At 55.9% G+C, this 19,561-nt stretch overlaps 1 protein-coding gene across 3 annotated transcripts in view; it reads right to left on the bottom strand.

Moving 5' to 3' along the window:
• Positions 1–19,561, bottom strand: part of PRDM15 (PR/SET domain 15) — a 59,640-nt gene that overhangs the window by 17,295 nt on the left and 22,784 nt on the right. The window contains exons 6-14 of one of the 3 annotated variants that reach the window (XM_081234458.1): positions 15,525–15,626; positions 14,020–14,244; positions 12,068–12,188; positions 10,485–10,666; positions 10,257–10,351; positions 9,835–9,922; positions 4,842–5,009; positions 2,589–2,686; positions 372–503 (exon numbers count right to left, since the gene is read on the bottom strand). In XM_081234458.1, coding sequence (XP_081090584.1) covers positions 372–503; positions 2,589–2,686; positions 4,842–5,009; positions 9,835–9,922; positions 10,257–10,351; positions 10,485–10,666; positions 12,068–12,188; positions 14,020–14,244; positions 15,525–15,626 — 1,211 coding nt within the window. Of the gene's footprint in view, positions 1–371; positions 504–2,588; positions 2,687–4,841; positions 5,010–9,834; positions 9,923–10,256; positions 10,352–10,484; positions 10,667–12,067; positions 12,189–14,019; positions 14,245–15,524; positions 15,627–19,561 lie in introns of those variants that run through there. The other 2 variants (XM_081234459.1, XM_081234460.1) reach the window with 2 other exon arrangements.

Below are 19,561 nucleotides of genomic sequence, written 5' to 3'. Positions count from 1 at the left end.
TCACGTGGGCCTCGTCACCACCGACCGCTCCCTCCTTTTCCCTGGATCGGCACTTCTTCCCCCCACCAACCCCCGGAGCCATGACCCCGAATCCTCACTGCTCTCCCCACCACACCCACAAGCTCCCGTCTCATGTTCCTCAAAGGCAGGGAGGGAAGCAAATGCCCCCCCCGTCCCGACCCTCGGCCCTCGTTCTCCTCCCGGGAGGTGCCCAGCGTGGAGGGGTTTTAACGCGAGCCCTGCGGGTGGGCCGCAGGAGACGCAGCGAGAAGACTCTAGAGGGCTCACGGGAAGAGCGGCAAGGCGGCCACGCTGACCACGAGGGCCGGCCCCGCCCCCCGGTGCGGCCCGGAACGGGGACGCCAGCTCACCTTAAAGTGGACGTGGATGTGATCCCGGAGCACGTCCACGCGGAAGAACTTGCGCCCGCAGATCTCACAGGTGTACTTCTTGTCGCCGTGGGTCAGCAGGTGCTTGTTCATGTTGCTCCTGCAGGAGAACACCTGTGGGGGGAGAGCCGGGTCGGAGAAGCCCATTACCGTGCACGCCCGGCCCGCTGGGAGGCCGTAACCGGGCCCAAAAACGCAGTTTCTCCCCAGGGTTTGAGCTGCAGCCACTCCTCAGTGTTTGAGACACAAATAATCACGTGGTGCTAGAATCATGACCCTTGAACCGTTTAAGTTGGTGCTTACATTGTAACACAGAATTAACCATTGTCTAGTCTTCACCATAAACGGTATTCTGCTCAATTTTATTCAGCTCACTTAAATATTTCACTAGGATGGGGCCTACCAAGAAGACTAAGTCACAGGAACAGCTGCAGTTTTCTGAAAGCGGATATCAAAAAAGAGTTATGTACTCAGTGGGTGTTCCGAATTTCACGCACAATTCACACCGCCTCCCCATTTCTCAGTGCTTCCTGTCTAAAGTGATGAGTGCGGAGACTCGGCCATTCACCCAGTACTCATCCATTGGGTGTCCCTTCTGCTGCCCACAGGCCAGGTGCAGCCCCGCATCCACCAGCAGAGCTCAGTGGACAAAACCGGCAGCAGAGATGACCCCCAGGGCCCACACTGATCTGAGAGTCTTTGTCCACACGGCCTTCGCCCCAGTGGCCGAGTAACCTGGAGAGCAGGCCTCCTTAGAGCTCACCCCGACCACGCATGGTCTCAGGAAGAGAACATGCCATGAACGAAAGGGAAACGGTTCACGGGGAACAGAGGCTACCGCCTTCGCGGGACACTGCTTTTCAAGACCTGCAGGTGACTTGGGGCCAACAGCCCTGAGACCACAGCCCAGGGAGGCTGGGCGGGAAGAGGAGTCAGCAAGGCAGGAAGATGGGCCTCCAGGGAGGGACGGAGGCCGCAGGTGTCCCCCGGCACTTGTGTTCTCCAGGCAGACGGGGATGGAGACAGGGGATACTTGGAAGCAACGAAGAATTCAGTTCTAGAGACATTCAGGCTCTTTCACCGCCTGCCTGGCCCCTCCGTGAGGGTTCGGTGAATATTTCACAGAATAAAAGGTGTCTGAATGTCAGTCACACAGCTGGCTGGTTTCAGGTACACCATCTCCCAAGGACACGGAAGGGACACGGTGCCACCACTCCTCAGAGCCGGTGGTCAGTGGGCAGAATGAGCGGCACACGTGAACACGGGGCAGCCTCCACCCACCCCTGCCCGTGAGCGGTCCGGCCTGGCCACCCGGGCTCAGGCATGTTTTCCGTTACCCCAGCTCCACCGCCCCCAGCCCCCAAACCCACACTAAGTCAGAGCCCCAGCGTAGAGCCCACAGACCACGCTACCCTGCGGACCTGTTGCTTTGTGGTTTGAAAAAAAATCAGGAAATTTCCCACAAAAACACGGGTTTCTGTTTTCTCTTGAAAAGGTCAAAAGATCTGGCAATGCTGCCACGTGCCAACTGGCTGGGCCGAGTCACGGGAGGTGAGCCTAAGGAACGAGCAACCGCACCTCCAGCCGAGACCAGGCGTTTGTGCGCAAAGACCACTGCCATCTCACATGGTCAGCTGACGTGGCCTGGATGGCAGCGCCCGGACAGGGTTCCCTGTGCAGGGCTGACGTGGCCCGGAGCTGCTCAGATGGGGAGTGTACTCCAGACATTTAGGGCTGCTGAGGAGTCAACCCCCTCTGACGGCCAGCCGGACGCCCCGGACAGATCTGCTCACTCGGGGCGCCGGCATCCGTGGACCGGGCACGGAGCACATGGCTGTGGCTCGGTCAGTCTCTCACTGGGAAATGCTGCAGGGGGGACCAGCGCTGACCAGGAAAATAAACCTGGACATCCCGTCTCCGCCAGAGGCACGTGGCTCGGGGTGCTGGAGATGGAGTGTTCGTGCCGGGGTGGCACTAGTGGAAAATCGTGGCCGAAGGGAGGCAAGGCTGAGCTCCTTCCTCCACCGCAAGAGAGGAGATGACCAGAGCACCAAGTGAGGGGACGCTGTGGCTCGGGACACCAAGTACCCACTCGATCTTAACATTCCCCCGCCCCCGCCACAGGCAGTGCATAGAGCTCTGAGTCTTCCCGTAAGAAAAGGTGAGCCGTGTCCGGGCCCCGGCCCCAGCCTGCGTTACCTTGCCGCACACCGGGCATCCCGACGGCTCCTTCCTGTAGCGCACGAGGTTCTCGCCACCGCTGGCCTCCACGTCTTCCCTCTTCACCCGCCGCACTCCTGAAACCCCCCGCCCCCCGCCCGAGAGAGTCAGTATACACACGAGACCTTCCCACATCAGCCAGGGTCACCTCCAGCTGACGGAGGACAGGGCTGCCCACGGGTGGGACAAAGGAGCAAGCGGGGTCACTCGTCCATGACGCACCAGCGCTCTGACACGCGACCCGGGAGGGAGGGCAGTCGGCCCGCACTGCCGACTCCGGAACCCGGGCCGCACCTGAAACTTGGAAATCCAAGGGCAGCAAGTGTCTTGAGCTTTCCACGCAGAGGAGTCAGAATGAGCTACTGGTAAGGGAGGTATCTGTGCTCAATCTAAAGGCTCAAGGGCAAGGTGGGGTTCTCAGAGGCATCTGTAAGTAGGAGGGCATTTTTATTAAAAAGATACTAATATTCATCCTTCAAGTTAAATCAGCCCAATGAGGAATAAGGTAAAAAGTCAGAAAATAATAAAGTTTCTATCGTTTTAAGGCATAAATGTTCATAATTGGGATCGAAACAGACTTAGAAGTTCTCAGGAAACAGGGAATCTCTGAATAAAAGAAAGAGAGAAGTTCCTTCTCATGGTCTCTCTCTACACCACTGACCCGTCCTTCTGGGACATTCCTGCACAGCTGGGCTCAAGAATGGCCAGCACGCTGGCCTGGAGACAAGTATGTGACTCCCCAAAAAGCTCCCAGCGGCATAAAGCACACAGGTCTGAACTGGGCGTGGATTACGCTTCAGTATAGAGGGAAAAACCATGGAACGGCCACACAGCACTCGCTCATTCCCGAGGAAAATGATCTGAGTGTGTCAGCTGTAAAATGTTGTAAGATAAAGTTGTAAAATGCAACCCACATATCTGTCAATCAGGAAACACCTGACTTCCAGCAGTAATGGTGGCACTTATGGGCCCGCCTGGGGCTTTATCATCAGAGTCCGGTTCAACCAGCCCAGCAGGTCGGCACATCGGCCATCGCCACGACACAGGTGAGGAAACCGAGGCCCAGCAGCATGACCAAGGCCACCCAGTCACTAAGTGGACAGACACCAGGCGCTAAGAGCAGCATCGGATCACAGATGGAAGGGAGTGGAGCTTATGAACCCACGTGAAGGAGAGCCAGGTAAAAAGGCAGAGTGCAAAGGTGACGCAGGACGTGACCTGACTCCAGGCTCGTTTTAAAAGCCATGGAGACACGTGTATATGCACAGCTGTGTGCGATGGTCAGACTTCGCATACAACTTCGTTTTCTGACCTTTTTCCCTCGACAAGCGTATACTTCATTTACAATTCTTTGTAAAATTATTATTTTCAAACTTTTATAACAAGGTGAGCTGGTCAGTGAGTGCTTCTTACAGAGGCTGGTCAGCAAGCAGGCACTGGGTTTTAGGGTAAAAAACTAAAATGTCAAGATCACTAAAACTAAAATGCTATTTTGAAAGAGGGTCTGTCTGAGCAAGCTCTTTGAGAAAGCCTCCCAGGTAGGGTAGGTGCTCAGGACACACCTGTGGCCCAAGGTCCCCGGTCTCTCTCTTCTCTCGGGGCCCCTGCCTTCCCCTGCACAGCTCAGGGTCTGCCCTGTGGGGTCGCCCGCACCCCACCTCATCCCTCATCGTGTCACCTCCCGCCTTCCCCCGCCATTAGCGACCCCACTGAAGTCCATCTTTCTCCTGCGCTGGCCTCTCGTAAACCCACCACACGACAGGCAGCCCCCAGGCACCCCAAGCCCACCGCAAATGGCGAGGGTCATCAGGGGTCCCCGGGGAAACAGGAGCAAAGGCAAAATCACTCACGGCCCCAAACAGCCTCCGCCTGAACCGTTCCGTCCCACGCACACGGCTGAAAGCGCACCACACCCCATGTGAAATTTCAGACACTGCTTTTCTCCTGCTTTCGTATGGAAAGCACCTTCTCACAATATTAAGCTCTCTGAAAACAAAAAGGTTTTGGTGACTGATAAAATTCAGTCTTACAAAGAGTCTGGTTTTCCTAACTTTCCCCGCTGTGGAACGTCTGGGACATTTCCAAGCGTCCCCACTCGCACGTGATGCTCTAATTCCCCATCAGGACCTCTTGATGCCTGAGCCGATTCCCATCAGGTGGTGCCTCGCCAACTGGCACCCACAGAGACGGGGCCACCGTGAGCCCTGCCCCCTCCCCGGCAGGTGCATTCACCTTCCAGGTGCCTCCTCTGGTGGTCCAGCATGACGTCCTTGCGGTAGAACATTTTGTTGCAGACTTCACAGGCGAACTTCTTGTCCCCGTGCTTCTTCTTATGCTTGGAGAGGTTGCTGTTGGTGGAGAAGAATCTGAAACACATCTCACATTGGAACGTCTTATCATCTGTCGAGGAAGCAGGGAGACACACAGTAACTTTTAGGTCCGTGACACCGAGTACAAGCTCAACATCATGGCCGTGGGACCGGCAACGAGGCACGGAAGGAGGGCGGGGCACGGAAGGAGGGCGGAGCTGACGAAGCCCCCCTGTCAAGCCAGGCCTGAGCAGCGTGCAGAGCAAACGGGGAGCTCACCTCCTTCCTCCCTGGCGCCACAAGGCTCCCACAGCATCTGGGGATCCGTGGCAAGGAAAGCGGCTGGGCCACAGCTGTCCTTGGGCCGTCACCCCCTCAGCCAGCCTGACCGCAGCGCCGGCCCCTACTTCCCGCAGCGGCAGATGAGCGGCCCCCTGCCCCGCCCCGCCGCTCCTCCGAAGCCCACCCATCACCTGCCCCTCCCCTCCCACGCGCCCTCCACAGGCTCCTCCTCCATCGCACAAAGACATCCCCAATGTCTCCCACCTGTAAACAAAACCGTCTGGTCCCTAGGTCCCCTTTGGGAGACGTGCACCCACTCCCAGCAAACACCCCCTCCCACAGTGAAGCCTTCAGAGATACCCACAGCCCAGTGTCCCTCCCCAAAGGTGGCCAGACAGCCCCACCAGGGCCTCTGACAGTCCCCACCCTGCTCTCTCCCTCCAGGTGCCCAAGGCAGACCCTGGGGTGTCCTGTCCCCTCCCCCCGGCCCGGGGGGTCTACCCCCCATGAGCACAAGCACAGGGGCCATCAGGGCACCTGCCCCGCCCTGGCACCTCTTCAGCTGTCTGCCTTGGCCCCAGCCACCCGGCCTCCACCCCTGGTTTAGGGGGTCTCGGCTAGCGCTCTCCTCTCAGACGTGTCGTCTGCCCTCAACCCCACCACGCCCACCCTGCTCCTGCCAGGACATGTTAACTGCCCACGGGTCCGTCACCTAAACCAGCCCCGAAAGGCAGCCCTCACTGCCCGCGGCCCTCCTGCAGCGCCGGGAACACCGTCCCGTGTCACCTGAGCCAGTGGGCATGACAGTGTGCGTCCCCCTCCAGAGCGAGGGCCTGAGGTCACACCGTGTCACCCTCATTTCTGGGCCTTTGGCTACAGCCCACTGACCACTTCCCGTAGTCAGTAAACGTTTGCTGAATGCATAAATCCCGGAGGCCGGAGGCCAAGTTTCGTTGTCTACAGTGGTTCTGATTGTGGTCCTCACTCTGCTGCACAGTGGACTCCCGTGTCCGGGGATCACAGCCTGGGCGCTGCTGACATTCCGGCCGGATCACTGCGCGAGGCTGTCCCGTGCCCTGTGCGTTGAGCAGCGTCCCCCAGGCAGCTGTTCCAACCGAACCGGTTCCAGACTCTGCCCAGCGTCCCCGGGGACTCAGGCCTCAGCAGTTCAACTTCTGCCAGGCGGACCCCGATGCGCAGCCAGGTTGAGGCCCCGGGGTATCCACACAATCCCCTGTACACGCGTCTGTGTGTGTGCAGTACCTGTGCTTATCATGCGGACATTTCCATGCTTATTTTAGTGGTTACATAATATTCCACCAAGTTCATACATCGCAATTTACTTCATCTTTTTTTTTTTTTTTTGCAGTACGCGGGTCTCTCACTGCTGTGGCCTCTCCCGTTGCAGAGCGCAGGCTCAGCGGCCATGGCTCAGGGCCCAGCCGCTCCGCGGCACGTGGGATCTTCCCGGACCGGGGCATGAACCCGCGTCCCCTGCATCAGCAGGCGGACTCTCAACCACTGCGCCACCAGGGAAGTCCTACTTCATCATTTTTAATACTGTAGGTAACTTAATGATCCTTTTCCTACTAGATTTCCTCAGCATGGATCCTTAGGAATGAGACCACCAGAGACAAGGGCCGCGCCTTACAGGGCTGTTCCATCGGATCACCCGAGACCCCGTCCACTCTGGGCCTGCTAAACCACACAGGTAAGCCTCCCTCCTGGGCAGGTGGCCCACAAGCCCAGGAACCTGACAGCCGTGGAAGGTGCAGCGCGGCCCTTGGACTTTTGCTTCTTCTCTCTAACGGGTCGAGTCCCTCCCAGCGTATGGAGAGGACCCACCTCTAACCATCCCCAACAGCTCCGGTGTGGCCTTCGCCGGGCGACAGCAGAGCTGGAGCAGCTGTCCGGGCCAGGCTGTCACCACGGTGGCTTTTCCTGCCACGGCGTCCACATGTCACCAGTTCAGGAATCCAGGAAGGTGCTCGACGACAACCTTCCCCCCCGCCCCCCGTAATCCCTGCTGCCCTCGAGGTCTACTCTCATGTTTTAACAAAATGCAGCAACTGAGAACAAACACCTATTACGTGGTGGAGGGTCAGGCCTCTCAGCATGGCTGTCCCCCGCTCCCTGTCCGCCCCCTGCCCAGCCAGTGCCCGCCTCACCTCCACACGCTCCCCTGAACTGCTCGCCCCCTGCCCCAGCTGGCGACTGCTCTAATCCTCAGGCCAGAAAGCCTCTGCCTTTCTGCTAGTTCATTAAAGGGAGACACCTGCCCTCCTGAGGGGCTGAGAGGGGCATGCCCCAGCCGCTGGTTTCCCTGGTAACTGATGAGCCAACCTGATGTCAAGTTCCCCTATAAACGGCAGCCTCCTTCTCCCGAGGTGGGAAGATCTCTGCCTGACGTGTGCTGCCTGCCCTCTGCACGTAGTGGGGTGTGGCTTCAGGACCTTTGTTTCGGACGTGTAAGGTTCCCCCGTCCAATAAACCGTTGATGTCTCTGTCGCTGTCTCCGGGCTCTTTCTTTGGTCTCGAGGTTGGGCCGCTCCAAGGCTTGCAGGCCTGGGGGTGCAGCCCAACGCGTGGGCTCCGGTGAAGGAGGGGGCACAGGGTCACTCGGAGGCGGGACAGGGGATTTCCGGGGAGACCCTGTCTTGCCTGAGGGCCTGGACGTGAGCCTCTGCTCTTCTCCAGCTCCCTGAGGAAGGTCGAGGGCGGACGAGGGCCACCTCACACCCAGGACAGGCCCTGCTGAGTGAAAGCCTGAGAAAAAGCCGAGCAGACCCATCATTTCAAAGCTCACGCAAATCCCTGACTTGATGGTCTACGGAAGACACGTTCTCCTAATATGAACACTATAAGTACAATAGCCTGCAAATGATATATTACACAAATGACCTCAGCTCCCAGGTTTATCCTTTGTCTTCCATCCAAAGCTTCTGACCTTTGAAATTGAGAGAAACTGCATTTCAATTCATTGCTGCTCTGTTAACTTCTATATAAAAAAGACAGACAAACGTCTGGTCTAACAGAACTTTTTGCTGACATGTAGCAACTGCTGCTTTGACTTAGTACCTTCTGTTTCATTTGTGTCCAGAGAAATAAAGATTAAAAAGAAGAGAACTTCTCTGCCTCAGCCTCCAGCGGGCCTCAGCAAACACCCGGGCCGGGGCAGGGGCATCGCCCTCCGCTCTGATGCCCACCCACCGAGCTCGTGCAGAACCGAGTGTGGCCTCACGGAGCGCCATCCTGCCCGGCGATAAGCACAGCTCGAGGGTCCTCTGACTGATATGGCATCAAAAGATTGGTGGATTTCCCCCAGGTTTTGGGAACACCTGGGCTGCGGAATGCAGGTGGTGTAGCACCTGGAAGTGCACCTGGAAGCTTCCAAGGCCACTTCATGCCTGACCGACGCTCAGGACAGCCGGAGCTCAGGTGAGACAAGACTCACCTGCCACTCAGAAAAGCCCCGCCCTGGGAGCGAGGCACTGTGGGCGGAGGAAACCAGCGCGGTTTCCAGTGGGAGCCCTCAAAGCGGAACAAGCAAATGAACCAAACGAAGGGACCCTGCAGAGGCGGCAGGAGCGGGTGCCGGCCACCGGCAGGGAGGGGCGGCGGCGATTTGGGTGACGGGGTAAGGGTGCCCTGAGAGGTGGGCCGGCCGGCACCCTAACGAGAACCAGCACAGAGATACAGAGTGACCGGTGACACACACAGAGGGCTCGACAGGAAGGGGGCTCGGAATCAAAGGTTAACCTGGCAGGTCTCTAAGCCGACTGCCGCTGGTACCCACCCCCCAGGTGTGCGACGATGCCTAGAAGAGGGGGCCGAAGAGACAACTGCGACCCTCCGCCACCCCCATCCTCCCTGGGTGGGAACGCAGCCGCCCGCCTTCGCCCACGGGGCACAGGGCAAAGAGCCGCAGGGACAGGACACGGGCCTCCCCTGCCGGCTGGGCTCCCGCGCAGCCGTCCCCTGGCCGTCCACGGGGATTTACACATCGCGTACACTCGCCAGCTGCGTGCTTGACCAGACACGGGGCCTGAGACCCTCGGCCAGGCCCAGAGACCCGTCCCGGCCACCGGCTGGCCCAAGCACGCCGGCTTCAGCTGCACGCAAACAAACGAGGGTCCGTGTCATGAGAGGGGACTGGGGACAGCGGCAGGCTCAGCGGAGGCCGGTGTGCGCGAGGGAGCGGCAAGGCCCTCACCTGGACCCGGGCGGGGTCCTCGGAGGGAGGAGGGCGGACAGCTGAGGAAGCCCCTGCCGAGAGCGAGGCGGAAGCCCACCCTCCAGCCGCGACCCCACCTCTTCAAGGAGTTCTCACGGGGTCCCAGAGCAACCCTACAGCTCACCATCCTCGGCGACGATGAAACCCCCCTGCTTCACTACGGGCCCAACTGTGGGCCACATGTGGCTGCTTTGGAGGAATAATAGGATGTGAAATAAATCCCCTTTTAAAGGGAAAGTTTCAGTCTCTTGAGAGTAAGTAACAGCTGCTTGAAGCACCCCGAACGGAGGGGAATGTTACAGGTGAGGATACCTGTTAAATCCACCTTCACCCTCTGCCGGAACACCTGGTCCCCACCCCGCCAGGTGCCCGCGCCTCAGCGCCGGGCGGGGCTGCTCACCTGTCCGGCAGTTGTGAAACTCCAGCGCGCTCTGGATGCGGAAGGTCTTCTCGCAGGTGCCGCACCGGTACCTGTACTCGCTGTCGACCTGGCGGGAGCGGGGCGGGAAGGTGGGGCAGCTGGGACGCGCCCCCTCAGGGAGCTGCTCCAGCAACGGGCCCTTGCCCCGCCCCCCTCCTGCCCAGCGTAGAGCGTGAACCCTGTCTGGCCGTCCCCTGCCCTGGAAAGGGAGCCCCGCGTCCGGGTGAGCTCGCTGCCCACGCGGGCCTCCCGCTTGGCCTGAGCCCTGGCGGCGCCCAGCCAGGCCCGGCCCCACCTCGGCCACTCCGGCTCCCGCTCCCCACCCCCACCCCCGGGACTCCTTCATCCACGCCAAGGGTCTGCTTGCCTCCGTCACTAGACAGCAGTGGTCCTTCACCCACCTCGTTCCTGCTGTGCTTGTACGAGACGTGCTGCTTCAGGCTCTCCTTGCGGCTGAACAGCTTGGTACATTCCTCGCATTTAAACAGCTTGTCGCCTAAGGGACAAGCAGTGACAAGCCGCGCGCGCCACTGCCCCAGGTGCCCTGAGACCACGTGCCCGCCTGGGACACGCCGCCCGGCTCCCGGAGCGGACTGAGCCGCCCTGCACCGACGTCTGCGGGGACTCACCGTGGGAGCGCACGTGCCTGCTCAGGTTGCTGCTGTTCTGGAAGATCTTGCTGCAGATGCTGCACTGGTAGACCCGCCTGTGCTCCCCCAGCTGCCGGACCAGCTTCCGCCGGATGCCGTGGCGGCTTGAGAGAATCAGGCTCCTCTTGAGGGTGAGGCTGCTGCTCTGATGGTGGGGGAACCTGCCGGGTTAGACACACAAGCTGGTGAGACCGCTGGGAGACGGGGTGGTCGGAGAAAAAAGTTCAGGGTCACAGTCACCTTGGAGAGAGTCCCTGTCAAATCTTCCTAGCCCGACACGAGAGTGGGGGGCCGTGATCAGCACACCCCTGTAGCTTTGGGGCATCTGTAAGGGACAGACACCCTGAACGTAAAGTGGCACCAGCTACCTTTTCCTGTACTGGCCACTCAGCTCCCTGGGCATTAACTCCGGCCACCAGGAAGCCTGGAGCTCAGTGTGTGCGCCGACCAGAGTAACCATAACTGTTCTTTTTTTTTTTCACTTGCCTCTACCCTGTTTCATATTTTCCCTGAACCTGATTTTTCAAACTTCTTCTCCCTGTGACATGTGTTTCTGACGATAAGTTACCGAAACCCTCTGGGCAATGAGATGGAGTATAAATAAGTAGGTCAGGTTCACCATTTCTGACATTGCCCTGCTCTGTTTTCAGTTTTTCCACAGCTTCCCGAACCCTACAGGACCAGGTGCATTTTGACCTCATGGGAAAAGGGCTGGAAAAAAACACTGCCACCAGCTTATTCAACTTCAGGGCAAAAAACTGCCTAAGGATAATAACTAAAAGACAAACATTTTCCTCGTTCATAAAAAGAAGAAACACACAGAGCAAGGTGTTAAATTTACAGAAATTTAAATACAAACTGTTCTATCATAGCGGCATTTGTTCACAGCAGCCAAAAGGCAGAAGCAACACAAGTGTCCTTGATGGAAGAATGGATAAACAAAATGTGGTCCATCCACACGATGGAATATTATTCTGCCTTAAAACGGGAGGACATTCCGACACCTGCTACAACATGGATGAAGCCCGAGGGCATTACGCTAAGTGAAATAAGCCAGTCACAAAAAGACAAACACCATGTGAGAACACTTATATGAGGTCCCTAGAGACACAGGTACCTCCTCTGAGGTCTTCACAGAGACAGAAGGCAGAATGGTGGGTGCCAGGGGCTGGGGAGGGGGTGATGGGGAGTCAGTGTTTTTAGTAAGTATGGAGTTTCAGTTTGGGGAAGATGAAAAAGTTCCACAGACGGATGGAAGGCTGCACTGCAACGTGAATGTATTTAAAACCACCGAATCGTACACTTAAAAACGATTAAGATGGTAAATTTTGTACTATGTGTATTTTACTACGGTAAAAAATAGTTTTTAAAATTTTAAGCTATTTTCACAGTGGATGCACTATTAACCCCCTGGGCTCCAGAGTTCCTGCTGCTTCCCAAGCACATACGTTTCCTACAAGAAGTAAACCATCCCCTCTCATCCGGCCTTCCCTCTGGAATGGATTAGCCACCACGGCGCCTTTGCCTGTGAAGCCGGGCCCACGCGCTGCTCTGGGACATACTTTGGCACTGAGCTTGCGTCGCTGGGGGTGGCGGCCAGCTTCCCCAGAACCAGCTCCATGATCCGTTCATCCGGCGACGCAGCCACAGGCTCGACCTCGCTCATGATCTCTGCCACTTGCTCTGTGTGGAGGGGACAGGACAAGCTGTGTCATCACCAGGGCCGGGGATGGAACACAACCGAACCAAGATGACAGGCCCGAGGGGCCACAGCCAGGCCAACGTTGCAGACACAGATCACAAGATTGACACGGGGGAAAAAAAAAAAACTAGCAATAGTTTAGAATCCACACATTTACCTGCAGATTTAGAAAAGCAAAATGTTATTCTTAACTCAAAACTGGAGTTATGGGCTTCCCTGGTGGCGCAGTGGTTGAGAATCTGCCTGCCAATACAGGGGACATGGGTTCGAGCCCTGGTCTGGGAAGATCCCACATGCTGCGGAGCAACTAGTCCCATGAGCCACAACTACTGAGCCTGCACATCTGGAGCCTATGCTCCGCAACAAGAGAGGCCGCGATAGTGAGAGGCCCGCGCACCGCGATGAAGAGTGGCCCCGCTTGCCGCAACTGGAGAAAGCCCTCGCATAGAAACGAAGACCCAACAGAGCAAAAATAAATAGATTAATAAACTCCTACCTGCAACATCTTCTAAAAAAAAAAAAAACTGGAGTTATAATCTGTGATTAAGTCATGACACTATCTCAATCCTTTTTCGTACCACCTAAAACCAAAACACTTTGATGTACAGCGGGACCTTATAACCTAGCTAAATCTGTCCTGACAGAGATTTGGAAATATTAATTTTTATAATTACACAAGCCATCTTGAGTATGTTCAAAAGCAGATCATCATTTTGTGCAAGATTCAGATATCAAATAACCCCAGTAATAGGTTAGACCCAGGCCTGAACCTCTGGACAAATGAAATACGGGAAGGTTACACGAAAAGATTTAGCCACTTCACCTACTATGATGTCTTCCGAATGCCACTTAGAATTAGTGAAATAATCATTTAATAAGCTTTTCACCTCCTTCTCCTTTTCTCTACTTGTTTATAGAGAAGTAGGGAAACTGTCCAGGGGAAGTTTAAGCCACTTCTCCTGAGAACATTATGTGAGGGCTGCTCCTCTGAATTCTCTTTAATTCCAAGAAAGGATAAAAATTTCTTCTCACTCTCGCAAAAGAAATCCTGGGCTACAGCAAAAAGAAAAACTGCCCAGTAATCAGTGAGGAAGGTAGTGAGGGGACTCACTAGCGCCTGAGCATCATGTCTGGTCCTTACGTGCGAGAACCGCCAGGAATCCTCTGGCACCAGGCACTTCTGGCAGAGGCCAGGTGAGGGCCGAGGGGACATGGCATTTTGGGAATCCCACACCCGAGAATGAGGGCCCAAAAGGTCCCTCCAAGCTCAACTGAGGCTACTGTACAGTCGGAGGACGGCTTTAGCCACGGCCTGGAAGCCAGCTGCACGACCGTCCACAGGGGACACGCGAGCAGACGGTGGGGCATCCACATGACGGACCAACACGGCTCAGCAGCAGAGGAGAAGGGGCAGCGGGGACCCGGACGTGGACGAGCCTCCCCGACACGCCGTGTGGGAGATGCCGGGCACAGAGAGAGCGCGCAGGACGGGAACGCCCGTCCACGCGGAGACAAGCAGGGAAGTGGCTGGGGGGAACGGACATGCTCTCTGTCCTGATAGCCGGCTACACAGGTGGACCCGCTTGTCGAAGGTCACAGCCGGCACGCCCTGCCAACCGCGCTGCGAGTCGCCGTACGCGAAGAGCTGCTCCAGCGAAAGAGAAGGGCTTAGCGTTCGCCTCCGTGTGGGCTCTGTGCCGAGTTTTGCTACCTGGCATGGAGGCAACATGGCCTCAGGTCCCTCCCCATTCCCTTCACCGCTACCCCAGGACCAGCACCGCCTGCGGGCCCCTCCCCGGGGACCAGCCTCACCTGAGGGCTCCTTGCCTTCAACAATAACTAGAGGCTGCTCTGGTTTGGATGCTTTGGGTTTTCTCCCCCTTCGAGGCTTTTTCTTCTGCTCTTTGGCGGCACTGACACTCTTGGGAACTGCGGGAAGCTCCCCCCGGGGCACGTCTGCTTCCTTCTCTGCAGGCGAATCCTGCTGGCCGGCTGGGGGGACGCTTCTGGATTGTTCCAAATGGCCCAACAGGTGCTCTGCAGGACAGGGAAGCACAGGCGTAAGGCAGGGTGTCCACTCCCAACCTCCACTTGGTTTGTTTTTAATTTTATTTGCTCATGGTGTGCCCTCTGCGTAGGCAAATAAACTTTATTTCTTCTGCTTTGAAAACGACAGCATTTCCACTGCACCAAACACAACCACCATTTTAAAAAGTCAGTCAGGCAATAGAAGCAGGGAAGTTTTGTAAAATCACGTACAGTTTTGTGTAAAAACTAAAAGCATGGGTACACGTGTATGAGCAAAGAGAAACTGTGGAAGAACACAGCAAAAAGGTAATGTGGGTCTCTCTATGGTGACCTTACGGGCAACTTTTATATTCTTCTCAAAGCTTATTTAAGCTTTCTAATTTTTCTATGATGAATATATAATACAATTATTTTAAAATGTAGCCTTTGAAGAGGAATATTGATACATATTCAATTCATAATGAACAAAATTGTCTTTCAAAACACTGCATGAAGGCCAAAAGCCTTTATTTTCAATGGAAGAAACCTCAGAGACCTCCCAAGGAAAGATAACTGGGCCACCCACAGGAAACAGACAGAGATGGCCATGCTCCCTGAGTGAAGGTGAGCTGCGCTCAGGCTGGCCGGAGGGGAGGGCACCAGCAAGAGGGCGGAGGAGTGACCCATGAGACAGGTGGGCACCAGCGCCCTCAAGGGACCACTGGCGCCCGCCTGCACATCCGGCCAAGGACCGATTCTTCCCATCCACAACATCGACTGGCTCACACAGGCCTCGGTGTGAAGTGGCGGCTGTCTCCCCATTTGTTCCACGCTCAGGGCCACTGTGCAGGGCGAGTGCCCTCGAGGGGCCAGGGAAGGAAACAGGTGAGGGATGAGGGAAGGAAAGTTTTAAGGCAAACAACGTTACGTGCTGCGTGTCAAGGGAAGGGTTCGGAAGTTTGGCCACACAGCAGAACAAGCTAACGATGAGGCCTCCCGGCTGCAAATGCTTGGGAAGGCTACAAAACTAGAGACTGCCCCCCACACCAAACTAACGCTCTGCTGAGCTTCAGAGAAAGAAAACAAGATCCCTCGCTGCCAGGCACGCAGAGAACTTCAAGCTAAAGCACAGATCCCGGGAGGAGGCGTGGGAGACACAGGCTGGGAGCTGAGCGGCTCCCGCAAAGCCAGGGAACTCCCGTGCGTCCTGCCACCATCCCGGAGGGACGGCGTGGAAGTGACAGAGCACATCAGGGTGAGCGCAGCACGGGACTCACTGGCGTCTGGCTGAGCAGGCGCCTGCCCCTTACCATTCAGCAGCTGCAGCTCAAGGAAGGCGGCCGAACACACCTTGCACACCCACCGGCTGGGTTCCGCCTCCACCGGCGTGCTGCTCTCTGGGGTGCCTGCAGCTTCAAAAGACAAGAGGGGGAGGTGGTCCAGCAGCTGCCCTCTCTGTGCAGCCCAGCCCAGTGCAGGGCACACGTGCCCTCGTAGGAGGTGACAATGACAGCGGTAACAACTGCCACCACTTGGGAGCAGGTCCAATGCTCCAGGCACCGTTCTCAGAGTTTTACCTACACAGACTCGTTCGTGTCTGTGAATGTCCCCATTTCACAGAGGAGGACTGGAACCAGAGCCTGACAAAGGGCTGTCACCAGTCATGGAAAGGTGGCCTCCTCCCAGAAGCCAGTCTGGTGGGACCAGACACCGTCCCCCCATACAACTTCAAGAAAAGAAAAAATGCATGCTACAGCCCACATCGAATTCCCCAACCTCTCACTGGCTCATGTGACAAGAAAGGGCGGAACCCCAAACACCCAGGCCATGTGCCCTGGTGTGGCCACGGCTCCTGCCCAGCACTGGCCAGCAGAGCTTTCTGCAATGACAGAAATGTTCTGTAACTGCTGGCCAGGGGGGCAGCCACGTGCGCCAAGTGCCCCTGAGGAACTGGACTTTCACTTTTATTGAATTTACATTGAAACAGCCGCCTGGGGCAGGTGCTTACTGCAGAGGCAGTGCCCCTAGCCCTCCCGGCACCCCCGTGGGAGTCTGGGGGTGGGAGGGAGATGACCAGGGTCCATGGAACACAGAGGGAGACCCTGGCTGCTCAGGGTCCTTTTCAAAAAAAGCTACTGATGCTCTTGTGAGACCTCAAAGTTGGGGATGTAATGGAGAAGAACCTTTGTATTCTATTACAAGTTAATCACTAAAGGGATGTTGCCTATAAGCTTAAATTATACTTAACGGCCCTGAACTGGGAACCCTGCCTCCCAGGTAAAGACAGTCAAACTAAAATACCTTTGTTTAGCTCATAGGAAACATCTTGACCAGGCTCACCTGTGAATGGCTGCAGGAAGGAAGAAATTAACACATCCCCTGACCAGAACCAGGAAATGCCTGATTTTATTCCCTCCCCTTTTAGTATAAAAGCAGCCTGAATTCTAACTCAGCTGGTTCTTTGGGACATGAGTCCACCATCTCCTCGGTCTGCTGGCTTTCCAAATAAAGTCGCTCTTTCTTGCCCCAACTGGTCTCTCGATTTACTGGCTGCTTGTGCGGTGAGCAGTACGAGCTGACTTGGTAACGGGGACATTCTAAGTGAATGTATGTTTGTGATTTCCTGGCCCAGGAAACTGATTCGCTAAACCCCACGTGGCAGCCTGTCAGGGCTGGACGGGGGCCACCAGCCCTCACCACCACCTCCGCTCCCGCCTCTGTGCAGCTTGTGTCCACACGCACGACCCATCGCAACCCTCCGGGGCCGCTCACGAAGCAAAACCATCCAGAAGAGTGACTGCACATGCGTTCAGAACCAGGAAAAAGCACACCTCCGTCTGTGTCAAAAAACAGCGATAAGCTTACAAAGGACGGAAGAAACAGACGGAGACCACTGCCACAACCGTTTGCATGCATTTTCTGAGTCTCCGTAAGATAACAAGAAGAGAGAAATGTAACTGCAGCATGAAATTTTGGGTTATACCAAAACCAGAGCAGAAAGAGTGGAGAGTGGGCAGCCCAGAAGCAGGGCGCTGTTGTGGGGTGTGCCCTGCGGCCCAGCCTCCACTCTCCTCTGCGCCCACCTCTGGGAATCCACCGAAGAGCCTCAGGAGGAGATCAGGGCCAAACGGAATAAAGGGCCAAATTCCTGTATCTCACTCACCTTCCCAAACACACACGGTTCTAAAGAGGGCAAAGCACTCTTGCACAGGTGAGTTTCAGAGAGGGAAGCTGAGAAGGGGTTAGCTGGCAGTGGATACCCGGGAATAAAGGCAATTTCTTTTCATGTGAGTGAGCTGCTATCTCTCCACCACGAGGTCCCTGCCCAGGAATGGAATTCACATAGGCCTGACCTTCAGCAGGAAACCCATCTCTTCAGCCTGTCGTCCTGAACACTAGGTCAACGGGACTAACTAGAAGAACCAGTCATGACTGCTGTCCTCCCGCTGAGGGCAGTACTCTATTTTCCAAAAATTACCTTTAAAAGATAAGACTTAAAAGGCAATTCCTCTTCCCAATCACTCACACGTCCAACAAAAGAGAAGTGTCTACGCAAAACGAAACAGTAGCTGGCAGTGGAGAGACAGGGAGAAGGCCCACAGCAGGACGGTCAGCGAAACGTGTAATGAAGATCAACACGTGGTACATCAGCATGTACAGCAAGACCTCAACCAGGCAGAAGTGCACGGCTTTTTTTTTTTTTTTTTTTTTTTTTTTTGCGATACACGGGCCTCTCGCTGTTGTGGCCTCTCCCGTTGTGGAGCACAGGCTCGGGACGCGCAGGCCCAGCGGCCATGGCTCATGGGCCCAGCTGCTCCGCGGCATGTGGGATCTTCCTGGACCGGGGCACGAACCCGTGTTCCCTGCATCGGCAGGCGGACTCTCAACCACTGCACCACCAGGGAAGCCCCTGCACGGCTTTTTAAACGATGGAAAAGAAATGGTAGAACTACAGGGACAGAGGGTAGACGCTGGCCGCCAGGGGATGGAGTACAGAGCTGTACAAGGGAACCGTCTGGGGTGCTGAGAACGTCCTACATCTTGATTGTGGTGGAGCTCACACGACTGCAGACATTTGTCCAAACTCTGAACTGTCCACCTAAAATCACTATTTTATTGTTTGTTAACTACACGCCCACAGTGCTGGTTTTTTAAAACTATTAGAAAATGCTAATCAAAAATGCTAAGAGGGCTTCCCTGGTGGCGCAGTGGTTGAGAGTCCGCCTGCCGATGCAGGGGACACGGGTTCGTGCCCCAGTCTGGGAAGATCCCACATGCCGTGGAGCGGCTGGGCCCGTGAGCCATGGCCACTGAGCCTGCGCATCCGGAGCCTGTGCTCCGCAACGGAAGAGGCCACAACAGTGAGAGGCCCGCATACCGCAAAAAAAAAAAAAAAAAAAAAATGCTAAGAGTCGTAAAGATGGTGATGTTATATGTGATTTAAAAGTTCCCCAAATGGGGCCTCCCTGGTGGCGCAGTGGTTGAGAGTCCGCCTGCCGATGCAGGGGATACGGGTTCGTGCCCCGGTATGGGAGGATCCCATATGCCGCGGAGCGGCTGGGCCCGTGAGCCATGGCCGCTGGGCCTGCGCGTCCGGAGCCTGTGCCCCGCAACGGGAGAGGCCACAACAGTGAGAGGCCCGCATACCGCAAAAAGAAAAAAAAAAAAAAAAATTCCCCAAATGTTATGAAATGTACTTATATTTCATTTTTTTTCACTAGAAAGGTGATTTTGAAACTCTGATGCTGACAGCCGACTCTGAACCCCAAGCACCTGCCCACTGAGACCACTGGGCTTCCCGGTCCTCCTCCTTCATCTGCCAACAAGCCCAGGTGTGTATAAAGAAGAAAAATCAGCCTTAATGTGAGCTCAAGGAGAACATGTGATCAGAAAAGTAAATCCACTACCAGAAAAAAAAAATACAGATTAATTTTTGAAAGGAGTGTGCCAAGTAGAAGGAAACCCACTTCCCTCTGTATTTAAAAGTCTACTCTGTCAGTCTACAAATTGGCCGATTTCTATGACAAACATCTTTGACAAAGATGTTTGAAGCAAGTTCAAAACAGAGAGAGAACTAATGAGTCTTAGCAGGTCTGATGCTCACCTAGAAAGTTTATAAATAATGTAGAGGCACAGACTGCTCCTTGCCCAGGGGCCCCCTCATGACTCTTCTGGAACAAACTGGTGGTTCCTAAGGCCCCTTCACCTTGCTCTGACCCACCCCCATTGGGCTAAAGGTGCAGCGCTGGCCACAAAGGCCCCGTGTGATCTCACGGGTGCGTCCAGACCAGAGGCAGGATGGGGAACGGCCTCATCTCATGAGGGGCAGAGGTGAAGCCATCTCCCT

This window comes from Mesoplodon bidens (assembly GCF_964165515.1).
Source record: "Mesoplodon bidens genome assembly, chromosome: 5".
In the NCBI taxonomy this organism is placed as follows: domain Eukaryota; kingdom Metazoa; phylum Chordata; class Mammalia; order Artiodactyla; family Ziphiidae; genus Mesoplodon; species Mesoplodon bidens.
The sequence above is the reverse complement of the archived record's forward strand: the minus strand, read 5'-3'. Positions and strand labels throughout refer to the sequence as shown.